The sequence below is a fragment of the Penicillium cataractarum genome (assembly GCF_028827025.1).
Source record: "Penicillium cataractarum strain IBT 29864 chromosome Unknown utg000004l, whole genome shotgun sequence".
Classification (NCBI taxonomy): domain Eukaryota; kingdom Fungi; phylum Ascomycota; class Eurotiomycetes; order Eurotiales; family Aspergillaceae; genus Penicillium; species Penicillium cataractarum.
The window spans coordinates 1,615,565-1,637,645 of NW_026622740.1; the positions used below are offsets into that span (position 1 = coordinate 1,615,565).

At 52.0% G+C, this 22,081-nt stretch overlaps 6 protein-coding genes across 6 annotated transcripts; 2 read left to right on the plus strand and 4 right to left on the minus strand.

Moving 5' to 3' along the window:
• Nucleotides 1–1,977: 1,977 nt before the first annotated feature.
• Nucleotides 1,978–2,903, minus strand: N7496_005132 (uncharacterized protein; the record flags this gene model as incomplete). Its single annotated transcript, XM_056698061.1, has 3 exons — nucleotides 1,978–2,494; nucleotides 2,557–2,654; nucleotides 2,721–2,903. 3 exons carry the CDS (start codon nucleotides 2,901–2,903, stop codon nucleotides 1,978–1,980), a joined length of 798 nt encoding a protein of 265 aa, XP_056556586.1.
• A 482-nt stretch (nucleotides 2,904–3,385) lies between these two features.
• Nucleotides 3,386–6,909, plus strand: N7496_005133 (uncharacterized protein; the record flags this gene model as incomplete). The annotated part of the gene is made up of 6 exons (XM_056698062.1): nucleotides 3,386–3,436; nucleotides 3,522–3,716; nucleotides 3,885–3,947; nucleotides 4,004–4,053; nucleotides 4,369–4,581; nucleotides 4,758–6,909. The coding sequence occupies 6 exons, from the start codon at nucleotides 3,386–3,388 to the stop codon at nucleotides 6,907–6,909; spliced, it is 2,724 nt and encodes a 907-aa protein (XP_056556587.1).
• A 3,970-nt stretch (nucleotides 6,910–10,879) lies between these two features.
• Nucleotides 10,880–13,504, minus strand: N7496_005134 (putative histone-lysine N-methyltransferase (Ash1); the record flags this gene model as incomplete). The annotated part of the gene is made up of 4 exons (XM_056698063.1): nucleotides 10,880–11,627; nucleotides 11,687–11,886; nucleotides 11,944–12,317; nucleotides 12,367–13,504. The coding sequence occupies 4 exons, from the start codon at nucleotides 13,502–13,504 to the stop codon at nucleotides 10,880–10,882; spliced, it is 2,460 nt and encodes an 819-aa protein (XP_056556588.1).
• Nucleotides 13,505–14,529: 1,025 nt separating this feature from the next.
• On the minus strand, nucleotides 14,530–16,350 carry erf2 (palmitoyltransferase ERF2; the record flags this gene model as incomplete). The annotated part of the gene is made up of 1 exon (XM_056698064.1): nucleotides 14,530–16,350. The coding sequence occupies one exon, from the start codon at nucleotides 16,348–16,350 to the stop codon at nucleotides 14,530–14,532; it is 1,821 nt and encodes a 606-aa protein (XP_056556589.1).
• A 644-nt stretch (nucleotides 16,351–16,994) lies between these two features.
• N7496_005136 (uncharacterized protein) lies at nucleotides 16,995–17,943 on the plus strand. The gene is made up of 4 exons (XM_056698065.1): nucleotides 16,995–17,188; nucleotides 17,252–17,295; nucleotides 17,469–17,670; nucleotides 17,817–17,943. The coding sequence occupies exons 1-4, from the start codon at nucleotides 17,048–17,050 to the stop codon at nucleotides 17,865–17,867; spliced, it is 438 nt and encodes a 145-aa protein (XP_056556590.1). The 5' UTR covers nucleotides 16,995–17,047; the 3' UTR covers nucleotides 17,868–17,943.
• Nucleotides 17,944–18,399: 456 nt separating this feature from the next.
• On the minus strand, nucleotides 18,400–21,471 carry pmt1 (protein mannosyltransferase 1; the record flags this gene model as incomplete). Its single annotated transcript, XM_056698066.1, has 5 exons — nucleotides 18,400–18,912; nucleotides 19,002–20,462; nucleotides 20,518–20,801; nucleotides 20,861–21,150; nucleotides 21,215–21,471. The coding sequence occupies 5 exons, from the start codon at nucleotides 21,469–21,471 to the stop codon at nucleotides 18,400–18,402; spliced, it is 2,805 nt and encodes a 934-aa protein (XP_056556591.1).
• Between the last annotated feature and the right edge of the window lie 610 nt (nucleotides 21,472–22,081).

Consider the following 22,081-nt stretch of genomic DNA (forward strand, 5'->3'; position numbering starts at 1 on the left):
TAGTGAACAAGATCAAGGCCTTGTATTCTGTCCCTTCGACTTTAGGATGAAAGGCTTACCACAAGTCAACGATGGAACGAGAGGAACAAAACAGAATCGCTGGTATCAAACCGGCGATGTTTCAAGCAGGGGCCTGGTGAAGGGTGTTATTCATTGTTTGCTACGTGTGTACAAAGTACCCCGTGACGAAAGCCGAGACTGGGAATAGAGATGTAGAGTGTTGGGGTGTACGGAGTAGGGGAAATCGATATCATCAACTTACAGCACCGAACCAGGAAGGAGAGAAGAGCCTCAAGCTCCTCGAAGGAAAAGAGAGCGACGCGCAGGGGGAGGAGGAGGAGAGAGAGAGAAAGAGAGGAACCAACAGACCAGTAGACCAGACCAGCACTGTCATTCCTAGTCTACAATAGTACCTCCACTGTAGTACTCTATCGACCCCAGAGTCACAGAGAAAAAAAAAAGAGTAACCCAAATGGCCCGCCTGACACAAAACTCGTCTCCTCAATTAGATTAATTCCTTCAATTTCCCACGAGGCGCCGCAACGCCAGTGGGGTCTCGCAAGCCAGAGCTCCAACTATCCCGTTCGGCCCATTTAATATCGCCAGATATTAATTCTCCCCCGTCTTCTCGTATCTGCTGTTTAATTATAACCACTGGAACCTTCTGGGAGATTGCCAATCTACCAATATACTGGAGGATTCAAATTTGACCATCCTGGTTGAAGTATCACAAAAAACCACTTCAAACCAATCCCTTCCCAGCCCCTCCCATCTCGCATTCTGATGGGTGCATTTTGGATAGCCCGTTCCTAGTCCCACCCCAGGGGTTAGTTTCAGGTCGCTTCACAAGTTCACGATAGCTCTCGGACTCTTCGGTAGGGGCTAGCTAGCCTAGCCTAGCAAAGAGCCCAGCCAGACCCGGACGACAGACCGGGATGGGTCCCCTTCCAATGTGAATGGATCAAGAAAAGAAACGAGACCCTGGGCCGAATCAGACGAGCGCATTGGGGAATTTTTCATGGGGACTTGGGGCCGAGCACAGTGCAAGATAGCGAATTGAAAGTCTCGGATGCGAATCTCGAGGGCGTTGCACGGTTGCACCAGTGGGGTGCGTTCCAGGAGTTAGTCTCCGACGCTACGTCTCACATTGAGAGGGGCCCTTCGCTTAATCTTGAAGAGGGACTTTGTTTACTTGGGAGTTTGAGTATTCTCTGTGTCGGCTATTTTATTGTCCATGAGATAGTGCACTACGGTCGGGGAGAAAACAATTCGATATCTACCTTGAATTCTGTAGGTCGACAAGCATTTCATCAAGATATTCTTTATCGCTTCGCTTCGACACTTAAATGCGCCTTCTCAACCTTCAACGCCACGCCTTGAACCCTCTCCTGGTTTGGCGTCGGAGCTGGTCACTTCGGGAAAGAGTCGGGACTGAAACATGGAAACTTGCTAACGTCCGGCTACTTTTACCCGGCAATGACTTCTCCTCATTCTTGACATATGGAGAACTTTCCAAATAGAAAAAGGAGTCGATGGCTAGAACGGCCCCGACTTCTTTTTATAGAGACAAACCCTTGCCATGACGGACCTTCAATAACCTCACTGCTACTAGTTTACGGAGCATATCATATATGGAGTCCATTCCCCGTTCACCCACCGTTCGTGACGGCGTGGACTCCGTGGAGCCTTTGGGCTTGACAGGATTTCTTCAACGCCTCAAGCGGGTCACACTGCATAATTATCAACATGCCGAAATTGAGACTATGTACCGTGTACAGTGTACGGAGTACACTAATCATTATTGTTCAGTTTGTTAGGGGGCTGGAAGCAGCTCATGCAACTAATACCCTGCTAAGGAGTTATTGTACTAAATATACCGGGTAGGGAGGCTCCGAAAAACGGTCGCCTTATCGCAACCTCGCTGTATATTGGGTTCATGAGATTCAACCCCAATTTTGAGTCACCCATTCCCTTCGACTACTCAATACTGGTTGTCTCGGAATTGTCGATCCCCAGCTTGCCCCGGACCTGAGTGATCTTCTGTTCCAACGCGCGCATTTCCACTATCGTGCCCGCCAAGTCAGGCACTTGGGTTTGTATAGCTTCCGTAAAGGACTTTTGGGCGGTGCGAAGTGAGGGCGGCACTAGGATGCCGTACCAGTAGATCGGGTCGTCGGAGCGGAACTTCTTGCGAACTTTCTTGGTCTCTTGAGGTGCTGGAGGTTCCGCATCTGAATCTTGAGAAGGTGGAGCGCCGGCTTCGCTTGCAGGCGTGGTAGCATCGTTTGTTGATACCTCGGGCTCTGTAGCTTCTGTCGAGGGTTTATCCTTTGCGTCTGTCGCGGTATCATCGGTATTCTCTTCAGCCGGACGGTTATCAACCTTCTCTAGGTTGAATTTATATTCGAGCTCGTCCGGGCGACAGCTGTCGACTTCATCCTGCTCCTCTGACGTGTGTTCGGGATCATCCACCTCGGATTGCGCATGAATAGATCTGTAAAACCGCAACCGATTAACGATTATCCAATGGCCTGGGTATCCGTAGATCCTGCTCACATCTTGCGGGTAGCTTTCATCCGTTCATCATAATAGTCTGCACCATATCGTCGGCCGGGAGGACAAGTGTAGTTTGCATGGGCCAGGGAAAGAAAGCCCTACCCGAAGCGTTAGCATCATGCCATATTGGGGCCAAGCCCCCGGGAACACAAAAAGAGTCCTACCGAAGATAACTGCTTCGCCAATCCTGACTGCAACTTCTGCTGTCGATCCAGCAGATGCAAATACTCCTCCAGCAGGACATCCAACGACTGCAACAACTCCGACGAAGCTTCCGCGGGCTTCGGTACAGGGTCCGGGGCCTCGGAGCCTGGACGTGACGGTGGTGGCGTTGGAATCTGGGCCATGATATGCTGGTAAAAAGCCGTAAGGAATCGCCCAACTTCGAATTGTCAAGCTGTGAATGCTAACGCGTTGACGCAGGTGTTGTGTGGGGAGCGACTGCGACTCAAGCAGAAGAACCGTGGAGCGCAGGAGCTCGGCCCCGGTAACTCCGTCATTGGCACCTCCGAAACGCAAAAGAATTTCCCGCCCTGCGCTTCGTCCGGGGAACGTAACTCTCGCTGCTCTTCGCCACTTTGTGTCTTCCAAGCCTGAAAGTGGTCTACGCTCTATCAGATATCGATCTGGTTATTATCGCCGTGATCTGAACATCTTCGCTTGATTCCAGAGCGCTACGTGACTGCGCGGGAATCCTGAACCGCCACCTCCGTTGACACGGTTTATGCCCGCGATTGCGCACTCAACCCCGTAACCTTCGAGTCTTGATCGGTGCTTCTCGACTCAACCTCTCAAGTTTATCCTCTGCCAACCTTCTTCATCGTTCATCATGTCTGTGGCCAACTTGCAACGTGATACCGCCTTCCAGGTGCGGTCTTTGGTACGTCTTGTCGGATTGAGATATTGGCTATCCCCCGGGCCATCCTCCCTAAGCCCTGCAAAGGCTACACATTTGCTTGTCATAGGAAGCTAATCCGGTCTTCGGTATCGTACAGTTCCGCTCTCTGCTGCGCCAATCGTCCCAGTTCTCCAACTTCAACTTCCGCGACTACGCCCGCCGCAAGACGCGAGACTCGTTCCGCGAGCACAAGAACGAGACTGAGGAGCGCCGGATACAGGAGTTGATCCAGGATGGTCTGCAGAACCTGCGCCTGCTCAAGGTTAGTGGTTGGGTTTATGTGTTGGGGTCGCCGTGAGGGGTTTCTTTGGTGGACCGGTGAGGGCCGCTCAGACGTGCGCTCTACCTGACATTCAAGGAACTCATCTCAATTAATCCTCAACACACCCTTTTGTCTACTTCGAGTCAGAGAGGCTAATTCATTTTACAGAGGCAAACGGTCATCAGCCAGTTCTACCAGTTGGACAAGTTGGTGGTGGAAGGCCAGAAGACTGTAAGCGCTTCTATCTAACCCCCAGGGTCCATCTGCTCGGCTAAGCCTTAATCCAGGGCAAGGAGACAGGAGACAAGGGGGGTATTGTCCGCCAGAAGGATACTGGGTATGTTCAATTGATAACCTGGATGACTGTACATCTACCTATCTTGCAACTGCTGACACTCCAACAGCTGGGACTAGTTCATCTATTGATTGATCAAATTGGACAATCTGAATGGAAGCGATTGGAGGAACTCCTATTATCACATCGCGTTGGGCGAATAGTCGACATACTTTGGCCACCACGTTCAACCGGATTCGTTTTTCTCTGTATTTATAGTGCGGGCGCAGCCACTGTGTGGCAAATCCATTTCTCCCGAGTACCCAAATAGAAAATCTCCCATTCCACCTTTGCATTACTCGTAATTTTCAGTATTAGCATTGCAGTTTGTTGTACTCCCCATGGCTTGATGCTGTCTGAGATAGCATCACGTGACCCCTTACGGGGCGGACAATCTGCGCCATCCGCAAAGCAACGCGACGGGACCATCGCTACGCTCCGCTCCGCTCATCTACTTTACAGCTCCCCACGGTATCGCGCCATTGTCCTGGTCGTAATTCGCTCTACGAGCGCAATTCATCGGCTCTGGAAGTACGTCAGGAACTATAGGGCCGCTCATCATGCCATCTACTGTATGTCCATTGCCCCATAACCATCCCGGTCCCTGTCCTGTCCGTCCACAAGCTACTTCAAGCTAGTGGATACTTGAGAACCGCAAACCCATTCAATTGACATGACCACTCATGCTTACTCTCTATACAGTTCAGAGCCTCGCGCTCAGGGCGACACCTTGAAAACGCCAACCGTTCCCGAACCGGCCAAATCGACCACGATGTCTTCGAGGGCCTACCCGTCCGCCGCTGGTCGCGCCAGCCACACACCGTCTCCCAAGCACCTAAAGCCGAAGACTCCGAGCTAGGCGAAGGTCCCGGCGGAAGCAATGCGCCGCCCGAGCTGGCCATGCCCCGAGACAGCCAACTCCTACCCGCCATGAGCCGTGCACTTTTGCGCGCCGCGCGCGCAGGCTGTATCTACATCCGCCCGACTGGGCGAGCTGCTGAAAATGAAAAGGAGGAAGGGACGGATGGGGAGGACCAGGGTGTAGCGGGTCATGTGGCGGACCGCAGCTTCACGAGCCGCAAGTGGACGACCCTACCTAAGCATTTGGAGCCTGCGGAGGTGGAATTCCTGGCTAAGAGACGGCCTGGCCTGATTTCGTTGTATGGTAATGGTGCGGAGGGTGGCGCCATGCCGGGTCCCATGCGCAAGACGAAGATCAAGCGGACTGATCCTGAGAATGGCAGCATCTCCATCTACGAGGTGTGGGTGCCGGAGGGACATCGTATTGAGGGCGAGATTACAGGTGACGTGCAGACTATCGCTGAGCAAAGTGAAGTCCCTGTGACGGCAGAAACGCCCGCTCCAGGAACGGTCGTGGAGGGTGTGGGTGTCGTCAATGCGGAAGGTGTAGTCGTTGCTGAGGCTGGCTCGGCTGCTGTCATGACTCCTCCTAAGCGTCGACCGCCTCCTCCCAAGCGCAAGGGTAAGGGTATTGGCAAGGGCCGGAAGAAGAAGGTTATGTTTGCACCTGGTGAGGGAGCTGATGCTGCAACGGTACACGGAGTTGCTCCTGCTGATGGGGCCGTTGCTGGCGTCAAGGAGGGAGAGGATCCCTCACGGATGTCTGTAGACCAGTCCGGTCAAGATGAGGATGAGGATGATGGTGAAGAAGGCGATGAGAGCGACGAGGGTGATGAGTCCATGATGGATGCAAAGACCCCAGAGACACCCCAGGCTCCGCCGAGCACTGATCTTGTCGAGCTACCTACAGCCGAAACTCCCACCGAAGAATCAAAGGATGTCGAGATGACTGATGCTCTTCCCGATACAAAACCTCCTGTTTCAGAGCCGGTTGTGGCTAGCCAAGAACCACTCCTGCAGCCACCGACGGCACCTACGACACATGCAGAGATCCCACAGGCAGACGCTGAGGTCTCTGCAGCTGCAACGCCCGCTCCTCCTGCTGAAGAAAGCAAGCCCTCCAGCGACCAACTCGGCCAGAGTGCATCATTAGAGCAGCCTGCTCCCACAGAGTCCGTCACATCCGCAATCCCATCAACAACCGAGACCATCCCCAAGGAAGAATCACAGGCCCCAGAGCTTATAATGGAGGAGAAGCCTGCTGAGGAAACCGCCGATATCACGCTAGTTGAGGTCAAGCCAGAGTCGACGCCACAGCCTGTCGAGGAGAGCCTCCCAGCTCCCGTCTCTGCAAGCCCTGAAAAGCACGAGGAAACACCATCAGAGCCTCCCAAGCAGCCAGAATTGCAGCAGTCAATTGGGGAAGTTCCGGCAGCACAGCCTGAGCCAGTCACCGAGGAATCAGCCCAGCCCCCAACCGAAGAATCAAAATCCTCAATTGAACCGGTTTCAGCTCCCGAGATCACGGAAACCGAACAGGCTCCAGCTGCTCTTGATGCTGTTCCAGCGCCAGCAGAGATCAAGAAAGATGTCGAAATGGGCGAGGCACCCCCCGCGGAGGAACCCGCCGCAGCTCAGCCTCCTGTCAAAGAACCTTCACCTACGCCAGCTATACCAGCTGAGACCGAGCCTGAAGCTAAGCCTGAGCCTGAACCCGCCACAGCTCAGACGTCCGAACCTCCTGTGCTAGACGCGACTACACCCGAAGTCTCTGAACCCGCGGTCCCCGAGCCAACTCCCATATCAGAGCCTCAACCCGAGGAACCGCTGGCACCAGTGCCAACCCCGGTTACCGAACCAACCCCTGCAACCGAGCCCGAGACGGTCTCTGCCGCCGAGCCCGTAACGGAAGAGCCCATGTCTGGGGTTGAGGGTGCAGCTGAGGAGAAGAAGGACGAGCCAGAACCTGCTCCTGCGGCACCTGCGTCTGAGTCTTGATAGTTTCTTTATTTCCCTCGTAGACCGATGACCTATCTTGTTTTTCTAACCGTTTACAATGAAGGCATGGATCTTGGTCTGCCTGTCTGGATTGTTTCTTATCTTTCGATCAGTGATGTACCTATTTGAATCTCTTTTGCGGGCTGGGCTGGCGTATGAGTCTGGAGTTTATCAATTGATCATGATCACATTTTGTTATTTTGCCAATCCTGCTTTGAATATCTACCCCTTCTCTAACCAAGGATACAGCTGCGGCATAGTATGGTCATCAACGCAATGGTAATGGGCAAGCACTGAAGCAGACAATCGTGGGCTTAGCCAAGCCGGAAGATTCCTCATGGATGGCCAGGGCTACGAGCACGGAAACAGCCAAACAAAGAGAGAAGGCTTGTCATAAATAACCATCACTTCCTCTTCTCTCTCCTTCAACCTCTATTTTACCCAGACTTCTCTTGATTCCCTCTACTGTATACTCTTCCGGGGTTCTTCGATATATATGTCGAGATCTCATTGGAACCACCCGGACGTTTATATATCTTACCAGACTCCAGTGCTGCAATCTGGTCAACAGAACTTGCGTTCGTTCCAACCCCGAACACCTAGGACATGACCAACTTCATCGACGACACCCCAGCTACACCTGTCTGGCCTATCGAATACCCTCCTTCACCAAAGGAATGGTGGGTTTCCTCCCCAAACGCATCTCAGACGTGAAACAAGCTAAACGATTATGACCAGGGTTGGCTGGGATCATTGTATCCAGTGTCTGCTACATCCGAGCAACGAATGTCCTTCGACGGTATCAAACGGTACTGTATCCCCCCATGCCGGTGGTGCCATGAATTGACGGCTGATTGTTTCAAGCTTAATACAAGCCTGGCCCGGTTAGCTGGGGGAGTGGATCGATGACCTTCCAGCAGTGATTGCTGATCACCCCAACGACTCCACGCTATCCGTTCGTCGGTTACACATTATAAGCCCTGGGCGCAACTGTGACTCTGAGCACGGTGGTGACGGGCTATCTGACCTAAACTGCGCGCTAAACTGTACACCTTCCTCGCTGGCTGGGGGTACGGCGAGGAATCGGGGTAACTGCATTGACTGGAGAAGTGGGAGACCACAACATGGCAGCCAGGTAAGCTGGTCTTCTTTCCGTAGGAATACGTCAAGCTCAACGGTCATTCTGTTTCTAACATGCCCCTAAGATACAGAATGGCCCGATTTCATGTCTGGAGTATGAACTCGAAGAGGGATTGTTACTACGCGTTCGCCACACCCGATGTGCTCGTCTCCGTCCCCCGACTGATACAGCATTCGATGATATATATACCCGGCCGAGAACGACAGCGATGCCGACCCTTCCCATTGCGAGGCTAGCGGGCGTCCTACGGTTCTGAGAAGATAGCAGTATAGGTGAATCCTTGTCCTTTGGATGCTTACGGGTGATGCAAAAGAAGGCTATACCCATGTGTCTTGATCGTGGCGTTTCTTGGAAGCAGTTCAGGGACCGTGTTAGATATACAGGCTGCCGCCGAGGATATATATCCTACTCCGGGTCTTGTTGCAGGATTGCACACTGCGAGAGTCGCTGTCACACTCGAGATCTGCAACGCGACACAAATGCGTGATCTTCACAATTTGTGAAAAACGAGACCCGTCAGTGTAGAGCATTCATGCTTGAAAAGTGACAATCTACCATTCAACTTTTTCTACTTCTCTGCAACTCTACAGATACACTGTCAAACTCCATCGGACTTGTCTGTACGCCACTATCTCGTCATGGGACATCCATGGGTGTATGAATGTACTTGCCCGACTACCAGAAACGACACTACGCTCAAGTGTCACATTCATTGGGTCACACTATTCACTCCACGAAGGGCCTTCGGAAATGGTGGAATATGACGGTTTGATACCTCCCGGAATCCCAATCTACAGCTTTCAAACCAGGCAATAACATTCCCCGAGGAGAACATCCACTGCCCGAGAAAGCTGTTCTTGTCACCAAGAGCCGATCGAGCGAATGAATACGGGAGCATATCTGCTAGACACACGGACTCTACCCCTATATCACCCGAGTGACCGAGGCCTGAAACAAAGGCAAAGGAGGAAGCGGAGAGTCTTTTCTCTCCAAAATTCCAGACTCTGGCTGGCTGGCCTAAGCATGGCATGACTTGCTACCATGTCTCCACCTTCAATGTGGGGGTTTCGCTATGTACAAGTCCTTCGAAAGAGCAGGATGCGAGCATAGAAGAAGGTCACCACTTAGCTGAGGCACAGTCAATCAGCTCGAATGACACATTGACCGTGCCACCGAGCACAGTCGTCATTTAATCCCCTAGACGAAGAGATTGTGAATGATGTTACCGGTCTATATCAAATAAAAAGGACATACTACAAGCAATCTCATAACCGGTCATATTCGAGGGGAAAACAATGCCATGCTTCTCGACAAAATTGTCTATGCCTCTCAGAGAGACGAAGGTACACTCGATGGACCAACCCATGAAACGTGGTGCGTGGACACTAGCAGTGTATGAATACCTTCTCGGATCCCTCAATGCTCAGGACCCAGGAAGAACTGTGATGTTCCTCATCATCCTTGACTTCAATTTGTCGTCTCCAGACTCTTTTCTTTGTCAGACAGTCCGACTATCCCCTTACTACCCTTGGACCCGACCAACTGGAGAGATATTCATGGCATGAGTATCGCTGTAGTCAATGTCCATACACGATTACAGTATGATCCCGAATTACTCTCACACCCAATTATACTGTCCTACACACTGTTCCATCACTTCACACTTTGATTTCAGACCTTGATTTCAAATTTCGAGATGCATGATTCGAACACCCAATTCAAACTTACACCGACTGTAACATGTCTTCATAAAACTATGGACCGACCTTTACTCGGCTTCCTCCAGTCAGTGTAGATCACAGAACCCCCGTTTCAAACATTTCCACTGGTGGACTTGTCGACGAGATTACTGATACTCCAAAGGAGTGGAGTACCAATTGAACCCAAGTGACACTTTGAACGACTCGTGCTTGATATGATTGCTCCCCTCGTTAGTGAGCGGTTCTACGTTAGATGCCATACAATCAAAACATTCCTCTAGAGACCTTCCAGTCTTGTTAAAAGAAAGTCATCTCGCCATATTAAACAGTCATCATAGAAATACAAGACCACAGAAGTAGGCAAGGTCCATGTACAGGGGAGTGCCAAGTACGTGGATCACTAGAAGCGAAGGAGTCAATGTAGACTAGGGTTCACCAGCCCAAAGATGTTGAATTTTCACGGCAATCTGCCCCAATTAGGTATTACCTACACACAAGGCCTGGCTTTACCAACGCCCAACCGACTCAGCATGACCTATCTTCATCCGCTCACAACAGTACATCACCCCGCAGCCTTCAATCATTCCACCATCGAGCCCGAAGCAAAGCATAAAGTATCACTCCTCATAGGCATGACTGCATACAAGGTCATAGAAGCAGAAGAGACATTGTAGAGAAAAGAAGAAAGGAAATGAAAAGCACAATATCAATTCAAGTTGAAGAAAACAAGGAGCCACGACGCAAGCAAAACGCCATTTCGGGCGCCGAGAAACAAGATGCCAGAAGGGGAATTAGCTAAATATGAGAGAAAGGGAAGGGGAGGGGAAGAAAATGGGGGTACATTGCCAAAGGGCAACGATTTGTGAAAGTTATGGTGTACAAAGCATAAAAAAAGGGCACAGCTCCATCTGTATGATCCGGCAGTCGACTCTAGCAAGACAGATTTCCTTGACTGGGAGTCTGGATTCGAAACCAGAAAGCAACAAGATAGAACAGCAGACCATTGAAGCACGGGGCATGGCAGATGGCAACAGCGTTGAAGGTGAAGCACTGAAGTAAACAGAGCCGAATTTTCAATATCATGATACGGCCGTCGCAGGACGTAACTGAGAGACACTAAAGAAAGACTTTAGTTCTTCTTCCCCCTCACAGTGCGAACAACGCTTTTCGCGGCCTTTTTCACACTGCCCGTCAAGGTCTTCTTCGCCTTAGGACCGGGCGCCGCGCTTGACTTCCTGGCTTTGGAAATGGGCATCCGAGCTTTGACCGGGCTCTTAGTGGATGCCTTTCTTCCGGCAGACTTGAGAGGAGATTTCACCTCAGTCTTCTTAGCCTTGGCAGGTGATTTCTTGGGAGATGGGCGGCTGCCACCCTTAGCACGCGCCAGGATCTTCTTCTTGGTCTCGGGGGACGGCCGCTTGAGCGGTGATGACCCCTTCACTGACGAGGCAGCCGCAGCCTTTGTCGGCTGTGCCTTTGACCGGGCTCCCTTTTGAACTGCAGCTTTGACCCTTGACGCGGTCTTGACCTTTGGCAATTTAATGTTCTTGGCAGCCTTCCCCCGACTAGTGGCTGCCGATGCTTTGGTCGTCTTTTTAGTCGCAGCTTTGCCGCGTGAGGTGGCCTTAGCCACAGCCTTCTTCACTCCGGCCTTGATCGACTTAGGGGTGAGCAGCTTGCGCTTCTTCCCCTTCTGCGAGGTCGTGCTCTCCGCATCGGTCATCTTTCGCTTTTTGCCGTTGACCTTCTTGGTCGCAGCCTGTGTCTTCTCCTCCAGTTTGGCTCGCTGGTCTTTATCCTTTGGCCGCGGACCAAGAATGCCTCGGCAGTTGTCTGATCCACAGCGACATTGCTGAACATTCTTGTTGGAGTATGGACTGATTGATTTGTGAGTCATGATCCCAAGGTACAATTAGAAGATGTAGAAGCTACTCACTCAAAGTTGTAATCATAACTCAGTTCCTCCCCAGTCATGATGCCACGATCACCAGCAAAGAGTGCCATGCGTGGCTTGCCAGCGACAGTCCACTTTTCCATGCGACAATTAGGTTCGCAAGAGTGGTTGACAAAGCGAGCAATGGATCCCCGAGTAGCGTCAATGATCATATTTTGATCAAAGTACATCAGATAGTAGCACTAGAAATACCCGCGTCAACATCCAGTTACAAAAGCGCCAATGAAAAGGACACTCACCTCATTATTCTTGTACACTGATCGCATCCTCCTCTCACACTCAAACTGTGTAATAATCTCACCAGTGTACTCAACGATAATCTGGTTTGGTTCAAAGGTACGATTGCTCCGTACACCATACCCACGATCGGTCGTCTTGATCACCTCGACACCGATGTTATACTTGCCCCCGGCCTTAGTTCTGTGCTTAAGCTCGTTGAAATTCCGGTTTCCACACTCCGGGCCCAGTCTGCAGTTGCCACTGTCGCACTCGTAGAACATGTAGCGGTTTTGACAGTTTTCGTCGCAGCCAGTCTCCTCCTCGCACATGCAAGTAGACAGCTCCAGCTTTTTGTTTGCCTTCCATTCGCTAGCAGCATCTCCGACGAAAACATCTGATACGGGTAAGTTTCATCCTAACTATGTTATGTTACGATAACTCACTTTTGTTTGTCTTCCGCCATTCATCCGGTTTTGGTTGACCTGGTGGGAGCGGCGAGAAAATGTCAAATGGTAGGACGTAATCTCTGCCATTGCTGACTATGCGGGACCCAGTGAACATGGGCATGGGAAGGAGGCGTCGCTGCGAGAGGCCAGTCGTAGTCTTTGCAGAGTTCTTGCTACGACGCTGCTTAGGAGGCGAGTCGGATGGTTCTTGTCCCGTGTATAACCCATGAGTTAGCCACCGCTTGGGCTTGTACCGAGGTGGGGGAGCTGGCGCAGCCGGCTCCTCTGAAGGGGTTTTGGTTTCCTCTTCGCGCAATTTGGATAAATCGCTCTCGGAGACGCGGCGCTTCTTTGCAGCAGGTTCAGGTGCGGGAGCAGGGGCATCTTCCTTGACAGGAACGGTTCGAGGCCGAAGGCTGGCACGCCGGCCAATTTCCTTGCCCTTATCGCCCAAGTCTCGCGAGCGCTTGCCCAACACACTGTTGGCGCGGTCCAACAGATCAGATGCTTTTTCCACAATACTCAAGCGAGTTGAGCGGCGCACAGAACTGCGAGAATTGCTCTTGGGAGTTGCTTTAGCCTTTGGTGTCTGTGCATCTTCGGCCAAGGCTTTTTCCACGCGCTTTCGCAAAGTTCGCTGTTGAAGCGAAGTAGCCATATCCTCAACTTGTGGTTCCTGCGAAGACTTCGAAACCGGTGTGTCGGGGGCCATTGGGTGGGAGTCGGTCATAATCGTGTCGTCTTTGGGGAGTGCCGTACCGGTGAAGATGGACGATTCCATCACGGCGATACTGTGACGCAGCGAGGAGCGGGATCGCTTAGCCTGGGCAAGGCTGTCGACATATGCCTGGCTCGTTGAGGCAGCAGCATCCTCGTTCTCGACGGGTGCAGCCTCCAGAGTCTCGGCCGCCTGCAACGATGCGCGTGCTACACGTGTTGACCTTCGGCGGGGCGCGGGTTTCTCCTCGGCTAACGCGTTTTCATTATTGCTAGACGTTTCGGAGCGGCTGTTCTCTGGTGTAAGAAGTTGTTCGGGTACGTCGAGGCTCATTGTGTCGTCGGGCTGGTCGTGTGTAGGAAGGTCGGTGATTGCGGCAGTCGCGGACGCGGAGACTTGGGTGGATAGGCGCGCCATGTTGGGAAAGAGTTGCCGATATCCGGCGAATCCCAGTTCCACAAGAGAAGACGACTGTCTTTCCTCGAGATGGGTGCCGTTGGCGAGGAGTTTTGGGAGGGTTCTCGGTGGTATCAGGGGTGGGTGAAGGTAGGAGGATCAGCAGCCGCGCGCTTCTTATCAATTTAGGGCGATGCGGATGTCTGACGCGTGCAACATCAACAGTCAACTCTGGTTTTCTACCAGCACAAGTAGAATGTTGCAAACGATGTCAATTTAGATCCCAGAGGTGCAATGTGAAAGGGGAGAAAGAGGCGGCATATACCATGACAGTCTGAAGTGGCTCGATGTGGAATGTCAAAACTCCCTCATAACTTTGCCATCCCCGCCGGACGGATTCTACGCGTGATTTTTTGCGCCGAGTTATGCAGAATTCAAATCTATTCAACTGGGTCACTTTGAGTATAGTAACCCATTCTATATTTCCATAGCCATGTATCAAGCGTGGAATATAAGAGACAAGAAAGAAAGAAAAAGATGTGAGTGTGGTTGTTCAGTGATAATTCAATAGGGTAAGGGCCCCGAGGGTAAGCAGAATATTATCATGAACAAAAGACCCGAGCAAAGAAAAGCAAGGATGATGTTGAAAAAAATAGATGAGAGAGAGAGAGAGAGAGAGAGAGCAAGACTATGATTAGCCTGTATGAAACGGTCATAATGACTCGAAGAGGTAGATAGAGTGGGAGACAATAGGAAATTCCAGAGAAGGTCAAGGGCAGCAGCGTAGTACAATCCGCCAGATAAGATCAACATAAAAAGAAAACATAACACGAAGGGTATGAAAGGTCAAGTGTGAACAATGAGCAATTAGAAAGCCGTATATGGGGAACACTCCCGAAATTAGTAGGAAGATGGACTTTAGATTGCCCAGAAATGAATGATCATGTCGTCGTTTTCACGGGTCGTTAGCACGGGAATTGAGGCAAAGATGCAAGAAACACTTTTTTTCGGTTGAATGAAGATTGTGGTGCATGCATTTATTAGTCCTACCGATGAGGACCGACAGTTTGCATCTCAATTCCCGCCTGAGACTCGACGTCGCGAGGAAGGTACTTGCGCTTTTGCATCGCATAGCGCTGGTCTCCTTCTTGATAGGGACGCTTGAATTGCATGTAGGTAGGAGGACGAGGTCGCCCCAAAACGGCAATCCAGTTGGTCAGGGCATTGCCTTGAGTAAACGGCCGATGACGATCCTGCTTTTGGAACTTGTGGGAATTGAGATATTCTCTCGTAGTCTCACCACGGCCAACCAGGAACAAGTGGTATGCCCACAACGAGGTCGGGTAGGGCACCGCAATGATGCCGTAGATAACCATTGCCCATGGTACGCGCCACTTGGAGATGGCCGCCCCAAAGGAGATTCCTTCGCGATTCATATAAAGCAGAATGTGCGCCAGACTGGCTCCGATCAAAAACAGAGCGAGAATCGTACACGAGCTCACAAAGGCAAAAAAGTAGCGGTAGTTGCGTCGGCCAACGCAATTGTTCAGCCAGACACAGTGGTGGTCGAGTGTCTCCACACAGTTGTCGCAGACACGACAGTGGTAGCAGCGAGGAGGACGCCAGATCGCACAGGTCTTGCAGTACTTGACAGGCACGTCCATAGCAGCAACATCAGACGTGGCCAGTTTGACCATAACCCAGTCGTTTGTGGGAGGGCCAACGGCCAATGGATCATCAGACCTATCCATAGGAGGCATCGGGTGAACATTTCGAGGCATAATTCCCGGATCAACCACAGAGGCATGTACAAATGAGGAGAAGCAGATATAAAAGACATATGCGAACAAGATGGGAATGGCTGGAGAGACATTGTTCCACAGCCAGGGAGCGGAGAATGCAAAGAACAAGGCTGACGGAACAACCAACAAGAAACCCGTTGCGATGTTGATAGGCTTATCCCTTGAGTTAAGGAATCGGCCACCAAAACAGAAGAGAGTATTGCCGACAAAGTACTCCCAATTCTTGCCTAGGTTAGCCCGTGGCAACTCTTTCTTGACATCCATTGGCCCTGGAGATGAGCCAGCAGAAGAAAGTCGCTCATGACCTCGGGCATCATGGTTGTTATGCGCGGAGCCCTTGTTCTGCAATGACAGGAAAGACAGGGGCGATTTGGGAGGCACCTCTTGACCATGATGTCCAGTATAGTTCGCGCCGAGGTTCAAATGGCCGGGGCGAGGCTTGTCCATTTGATCCCGATCACGTAGTAGCCTGACACTTTCACCTAAGCTTCGAATCGTAGTGTTGCCAGTTGGGCTTGCATTCGAGGTGTTTCGGTCGGGAATGATGGGGTCTGTGAACTCTGTGCCTCGTGATGGTGGAGCTTCCATATCCACCTGTGGGAGCGATCCTTGTTGAAGCGTGCTGTTCGAAATCAAGCTCCGCCGATTTTGACTATTTTGGTCGTTCCAATCATCAGTTGAAGATACCGTCCCCTTCGTCATTGGCCGTCCTCCTCGATGTGCCTGCAGTCGCTGCGAGCTCATCGGCCGAAAGAACGCTTGAGCCGTTAGAGACGGAATGTGTGTTCTGCTCAGCCGACTCCCTGAGCTACCGGGTCTCTGACTGGATGCAGCTATCGAGCTACGGGTTGGGGGCGGTGCACGTCTAGAGACGGAGGGACGAGGTTGGACCGAATGTGGTGGCGATGTGTAGGACACAGAGGGCTCTCCATCTTCCGAGGCCATATCCGTCACTCGGGATGAAATCCCTCCAACGGATGGAGGTCGAGGAATTCCCAGCACATGCTGATGTGTGGAGGATCGGTTCGCATCGTGGCTATCGGAGCGGTCTGCGGAGTTCGCCATGGTTTGAGGAACGAATGTATTTGGCTGTGCTAGGAGACGGTGCGCACTAGCATATTTCTTTCCAGCAAGTTGTCCTAGATAGGGGTAGCAGTGTAGCGAATTCGAGCTTGGGCGTAAGCTTCAGGGTAACTAGGCGGCGAGTTCAAGGAGCGGGAGAGCGAGGGTAAAAGGAGCGACGAGCGAGTGAAACACGGGTTGTGATGAGAGACTGGACGAATTATTCAAGGCCCTAGAGCAAGTATTAGCAAGGAGCTCCATACTACTCCGTACTTTGGGGAACAGTCAATTCCACGCGTCAAGAACTCGAAATCTGGGGTTCCAGATCCAGCCCCTGATCGGGAAATCGCAATATAGACCGCACTACCCACCTCTAGCATTGACGGAGATCCCAAGGTAAATTCCGTAAATCCAAAACAAGTCGAGGGATGCCAATTACATCACAGCCCACAGAAACAACCGTAGCAGAAGTCTGCCCGAGCGAGAAAGCAACACTGGAGCAGCAAACCAGAAGTTAGAACCACAGAAACGCAAGGCCCGTCGCGCATCCGCAAATTGCTCGAAGCGGCGGATGAGTCAGCCACCGAGGCGGGTAGGTCACATGACCTGGCAACATCATTCGATGCTCACGATTCTCTCCCACCAACCCCGTCTCCAGTTCTCCGCGAATTCCAACCTCCACGCACGACCAGCTGCAACCATGTCTTCGATCGCTGCTATGGCTTCCCGCCGGGCTCTGGCTCGCCAGCCCATCTTCCGCGCTCCCCCGCGCCGCTTCATGTCCTCCAAGGTCGAGGAGGCCAGCCTCGACAAGGCCCCCAAGAAGGACCCTGAGCTCTACGTACGACTTTCGAACTGCCATTGATCTCTATTCGACCTTTCAATCTAATAATTATGTGTCCAGGTTCTGCTCGGTGTCATGTCCGGTGCTTTCCTGCTCGCTGGCTGGTGAATATACCCCCTCCCACACCTATTACCCGACAGCCGCGCTTCATGTGACGTTATTCCCGCTTCCTGCGAAAACTTTCCGCCGAGAAAGCAGCCCTCGCGTTCATTGGAGCTCAAGCTTGTCGAACAAATGAAGATTCAATTGGCTAATTGGCGGTATTTTGCGATATCAGGTACTTCGGCAGCAAGCCCACCTCCGTCACCTCCGAGAGCAACGTCCGCATCGGCGAGTCCGCCATGCCCTGGCACGGCGAGGCTGCGGATGGCAAGGTCTACAAGTACCAGTACCACCCCCACGGCGACAAGAACCAGCCCCTCCGCGCTGCCCCCAGCGCCATGAACACCGTCATTGTTCCCAACGTCACCCTCCCCGAGGTATGCCGCTTCAATTCCCTCGCGAGCCAAGTCGCGATTGCCACACTTTTGATATTTATTCTATTCGGACGCCTGCCTTTGGGTCTTGCCAATTGGCCCAAATATGTGCTTTCCACAGTTGCTGACCATCTTGTGCTTTCTAATAGGACCTCCACGAGAAGTTCAACAAGTACGGCAAGGAGGAGTGGGACTACTAAACGGCTTCTGCGAAGCCCTTTAAAAGATGGTGTGAGAGCGAATGGTCACTTATATGTAAGTGGCCGGCTGCTGTATACTAGAGTTTGTGGTGATGACGGGGGAGAGTTGTGGGTGGACTTGCCATTGCGATTACCGAAGATTTGTGCATAGTATCCATTGTTCAGATAAAGAGTCAATTGGGAACCGGTCTCTTCATTTCATTTGTCATTTGTGGTCTCATTTTCCTCGTAGTGTTCTTTGTGGTCATACACTGTATGTTCTGATAATGGCCTGATCAGGAGGGTCGAGCTTTTCGGGAACTCTCGGGATCCACTTTGCCCCGAAGCCACCATACAAAAGCTAAGCTACAATACTGGAAAGGCTATTGGACCACTGCGATGATAGAAACGCTCATATCACAATTGATGTTGTGCAGTACTTTAAAGCAACTAATCACGACGAAGAGAGAAAAAATAGCTATAAGGTTTCATGATACATGGTGTGAAGGTTTCTCGTCCCCTTTTGAGCATCCCCAGCCTTGAAGCAATTTGCTTATTTAGTAGCTTCATTGCCTTCGCTGGCAGGCTTGGCCTCGGGGGAGCCAGAGCTCTCCACGGAACGGACGTTGCCTTCGGCCACTGAGGCAGGGCTCTCGGGTGGGATAGAGTCCTCGGGCTTTCCGGAGCCGGTCTCAGGGTTCTGTCCCTGGACATCCGGGTGTGGGGGAGCAAGCTGGCCATCCACGATGGGGATCTCCTGAGCGTGCTCAAGCTTGGAGCGGGACTCGTATCGGGTCTCGAACTTGACCTTGCCCTCCGCGCGAAGCGAAGCGACAACATCCTCGGGGAGAACGTTGCCATGCTGGTCGCGGTACTCAACACGGGCCACGGAGCCGGAGAGCTTGGGCTGGGTTACGGCAGCCTGATCTTCCGGCTGTTGTTGCTGAGGGATCTCGACAGCAGGTGCTTGTGCCTGCTGCTGGTGGTCCCCAGGCTTGTGGATCTGGGCTTGCTCGGTTGGAACGGTCTTCATGAAGTTGTCCACATCGGTAACGTATTGGCTCAGCTGTTGGTGAAGAATTCGTGTCAGCCAAGGTGATCGTCGTTTCAGTTCTAGTATCCTCGGCGTGGAGGCTTCCACTCCGGTACACTTACGTCGGTGTGAAAGGTGTTGCAGTCGAAATCCCAGCCATCCAGAAGCTTGACCTTCTGGCAGGCACTCTGGGTCCAGGGGTTACCGTAAATCAAAGGAGAGTAAAGGGTGAAAACTGCAATGCTGAGGATCAGGAATCCGGCCATCATGACCTTGCCAATTGCGGGTCTCGATGCTAGTCCGAGGCTCTTAATACGGTTGGTGATGAAATCGAATTCTTGGCAGAGAACCATGATGGCGAAGTAGAGAGCGGGGAGGTAGTGGTGCAGGAAAAGCTGACGGGCCATGAGGTAGAATGGGAAGTAGTGGAAGAACCATCCAAGAACGCTGGTGCCGACCTCATAGTCGAATCGCTTGAACGAGACATGACGGTAGTCATTGCAGCTGCGCTGCCAGCGGATAACCGCGATAGCCTTGAAAAGGAAGTAGATGCCAATGGCAGCGGTCGAAGACCACCAGATCAGTGGGTTACCTAGAAGGTAGATCTGGCGGTTGTCCTTGCCCCAGAAGTTGATACCACGGAGAAGAGTGGGCCACGAAGGAGGGCGAGAGTCCCAGGCGTGCGACTCAACCAAGCCGGCGTTGGTAGTCCACATGACCTTCTGCAGCTCCCAGAACTTGCCCAAGAAGCCGGGGTTGCGGTAGTTGACCTTCTCGGCATCCACAGGCATCATGGGGTGAGTGTTAGACTCAACATACCAGATACTGTTTGGCAGAGTACCACCACGAGCGCAGGTAACCTCTTGTTGCTCGAAACCCCACTCGGGAAGCTTGACCTTGTGGGAGAACAAAACACAGCCAGTCATGACGTGCACAAGCTTGAACTTGGTCTGAATGGTGCGGACGCGCTTCTTGGCTTCGGCACCCTCGGAGAGGGATTTCACAATCTCAATCTTGAACAAGTCATTGGCATCACCGGGGAATCCTTCGTAACCGTAGGCGGAGACCTCGTACTGCCAGTCAGCCTCAGTCACGGGCGGGCGCTCGTCGTGGGAGTGGATGCGTCGGTGGGTAATCTCATGGTAGAGGCGGACAACGGCTCCATCCTCGATGAAGCTCACAGAAGAGTTGTCCCAAGCGAAGGGGCCTTCGATCTCGCCATAAGGACCCAGAGGCTGAGTCTGGTTCTCCATGATGAACACATTGTTCTCATCCTTGTGGGGGTAGAGAGTAATCTGCTGCTGCTTGCTACCGGTGGGGTACATGTGATTGTGCGAGTGCAGGTAGCCACCCTGAGTATTGTGGTGACGAATGCTGACACGGGAGCCGAAAGAAACATCCGCTGGCACATCCTGCATGGACTTGGAGTTCAAGGTAGCTTGGAACTCGGACGACATGAAACCATCACCTTCACCGGGGTTAACCAGGCAGAGGAAGTGAATACCAAACATAGCCATATAGAAACCAAGGGGAATAACGATCAAACAGAAGACACGGGAGAAGAAGTGCTTGAACCACAATCGCTAATCCATCAATGTTAGAATCAGAATCAACAAATAGGTTTATTTAACAACATACCGGAGTCACAGTCTTAGAGTCACCGAGCACGACCCAAAGCTGGAGGGCCGTGAGGGATCCAACCCAAGCCATGGTGAAGAGACCAACCCACTTGACGCTGAGAGTAGCTCCAAGGGAAACACCTGTAGCGGCTAGCCAGAACCACCATGGGCCCTTGAAAGCAGAGGCGGGTCCCAGTTCCTGCTGGTTTGTGAAGCAGCTGAAGGTCAATGCAGTCAGAGCAGTGAAGAAAACGAGGGGCGAGTCCAACAAGATCAGGCGAGATTGGGTGGTCAGGGCGTTATCTATACATTCAGTTAGATGTGTTTGAAGGGGTAAATGGGGCATCGCCTCAAGAACCCACCGAAGATCACAAGCCCAGCACCCATGACAGCAGTCGAAGTTCGGCAACCAGTCGCCTTGAGAGTCAGGAACATCAGAGAGACCGTGAGAACACCGAGAATCGCGGGTAGCATTCGCATTGCCACGTAGGGCACGCCGGGCTCGAGATAGTCCTTGCCGATGTCCTTGAAATCAAACTCTCCATCGAAGCCGGCCAGCCAGCCAGCCAGCGTGATCAACAGCTTGGCGAGAGGGGGGTGAACATCCATGAAAAACTTTCCCTTGATGTACTTGCTTGCGAAGCCACCGAAACTGGAGAAACAGAGCGTTAGCCTCCATCTCTGGCCAATGGAATGGATTTTGCGACAAAACATACTGGACTTCATCGAATACAACACTGCTGGGCTGGTAGATACGAAACAAGCGGACAGCGGCCGCAATCAACGTCACCAGCACCAGCAGTTTGTAGTCGGAGGCGGGGAGGTTGAGAATGTCATTGTCTCGCACACCGTCCGAGGCGTAGCTGACAATCTTTGCAGGCTTCGCACCCTTAGGGTTTGGCGAGCGACTGCGAGAGCGCCGACCGCGACTCTGCGGCCGTACGGCCAATGTATCCTTCGATTTTTGACCCATTGTGGTTGTAGGTGATGTCCGCGGAGACGGGATCGGAGGAAGGTCGCAGGGGATGGGCGGAACAGGCGAGAATCGAACGATGGAATAAGGTCAAAAAAGAAAAGAGGATATAAGACTAGTGGGGTCGTGAATAAGTCGCCAAATTAGAGGAATCGAATCCAGAGGGCGCAATAGCTATTGAAAGCTGCTATGACGAAGCTGTCAACAGCGCGCAGCTCTTCACCACAACGGTAATAGTGGGATCGAGATTAATGATCGTAGAGAGTGAAAAGAAAAGTCCCCATAACAGGGCAAGGAAAAAGAAAAAGAAAAAGAGGATGAAGAGAGTGTCGAGAAGAATGGACGGAAGCGTGCAAAGGTTCCGTCTTGAGGCCAGATCGACGAGCGGAGCGGGCAAAGAGAGACAAAACCACAAGGTGAGAGAGCGCTAAACGGCCCCTTAGATTTCCAGCCCCAAGACCCGAGGCTGACATCGGCCCATTTGGGGGCGTTTACACGGGCCCTTTGATGCTATAGAAATTACTTTGCTAGAAAGATCTGCATTAAATATTCTAAAGTGAGGTCAATCCATCAATATTGAAAGCCAATGCTGCATCTAAACCCCTCGAAG

Excerpts from the sequence above, each read along its gene's own strand:
- N7496_005136 (XM_056698065.1), top strand. The coding sequence starts at position 17,048 with ATGTCTTCGATCGCTGCTATGGCTTCCCGCCGGGCTCTGGCTCGCCAG. Across the intron at positions 17,189-17,251 it reads AGAAGGACCCTGAGCTCTAC|GTTCTGCTCGGTGTCATGTC; the intron begins GTACGACTTTCG and ends TTATGTGTCCAG. Across the intron at positions 17,296-17,468 it reads GCTTTCCTGCTCGCTGGCTG|GTACTTCGGCAGCAAGCCCA; the intron begins GTGAATATACCC and ends TTGCGATATCAG.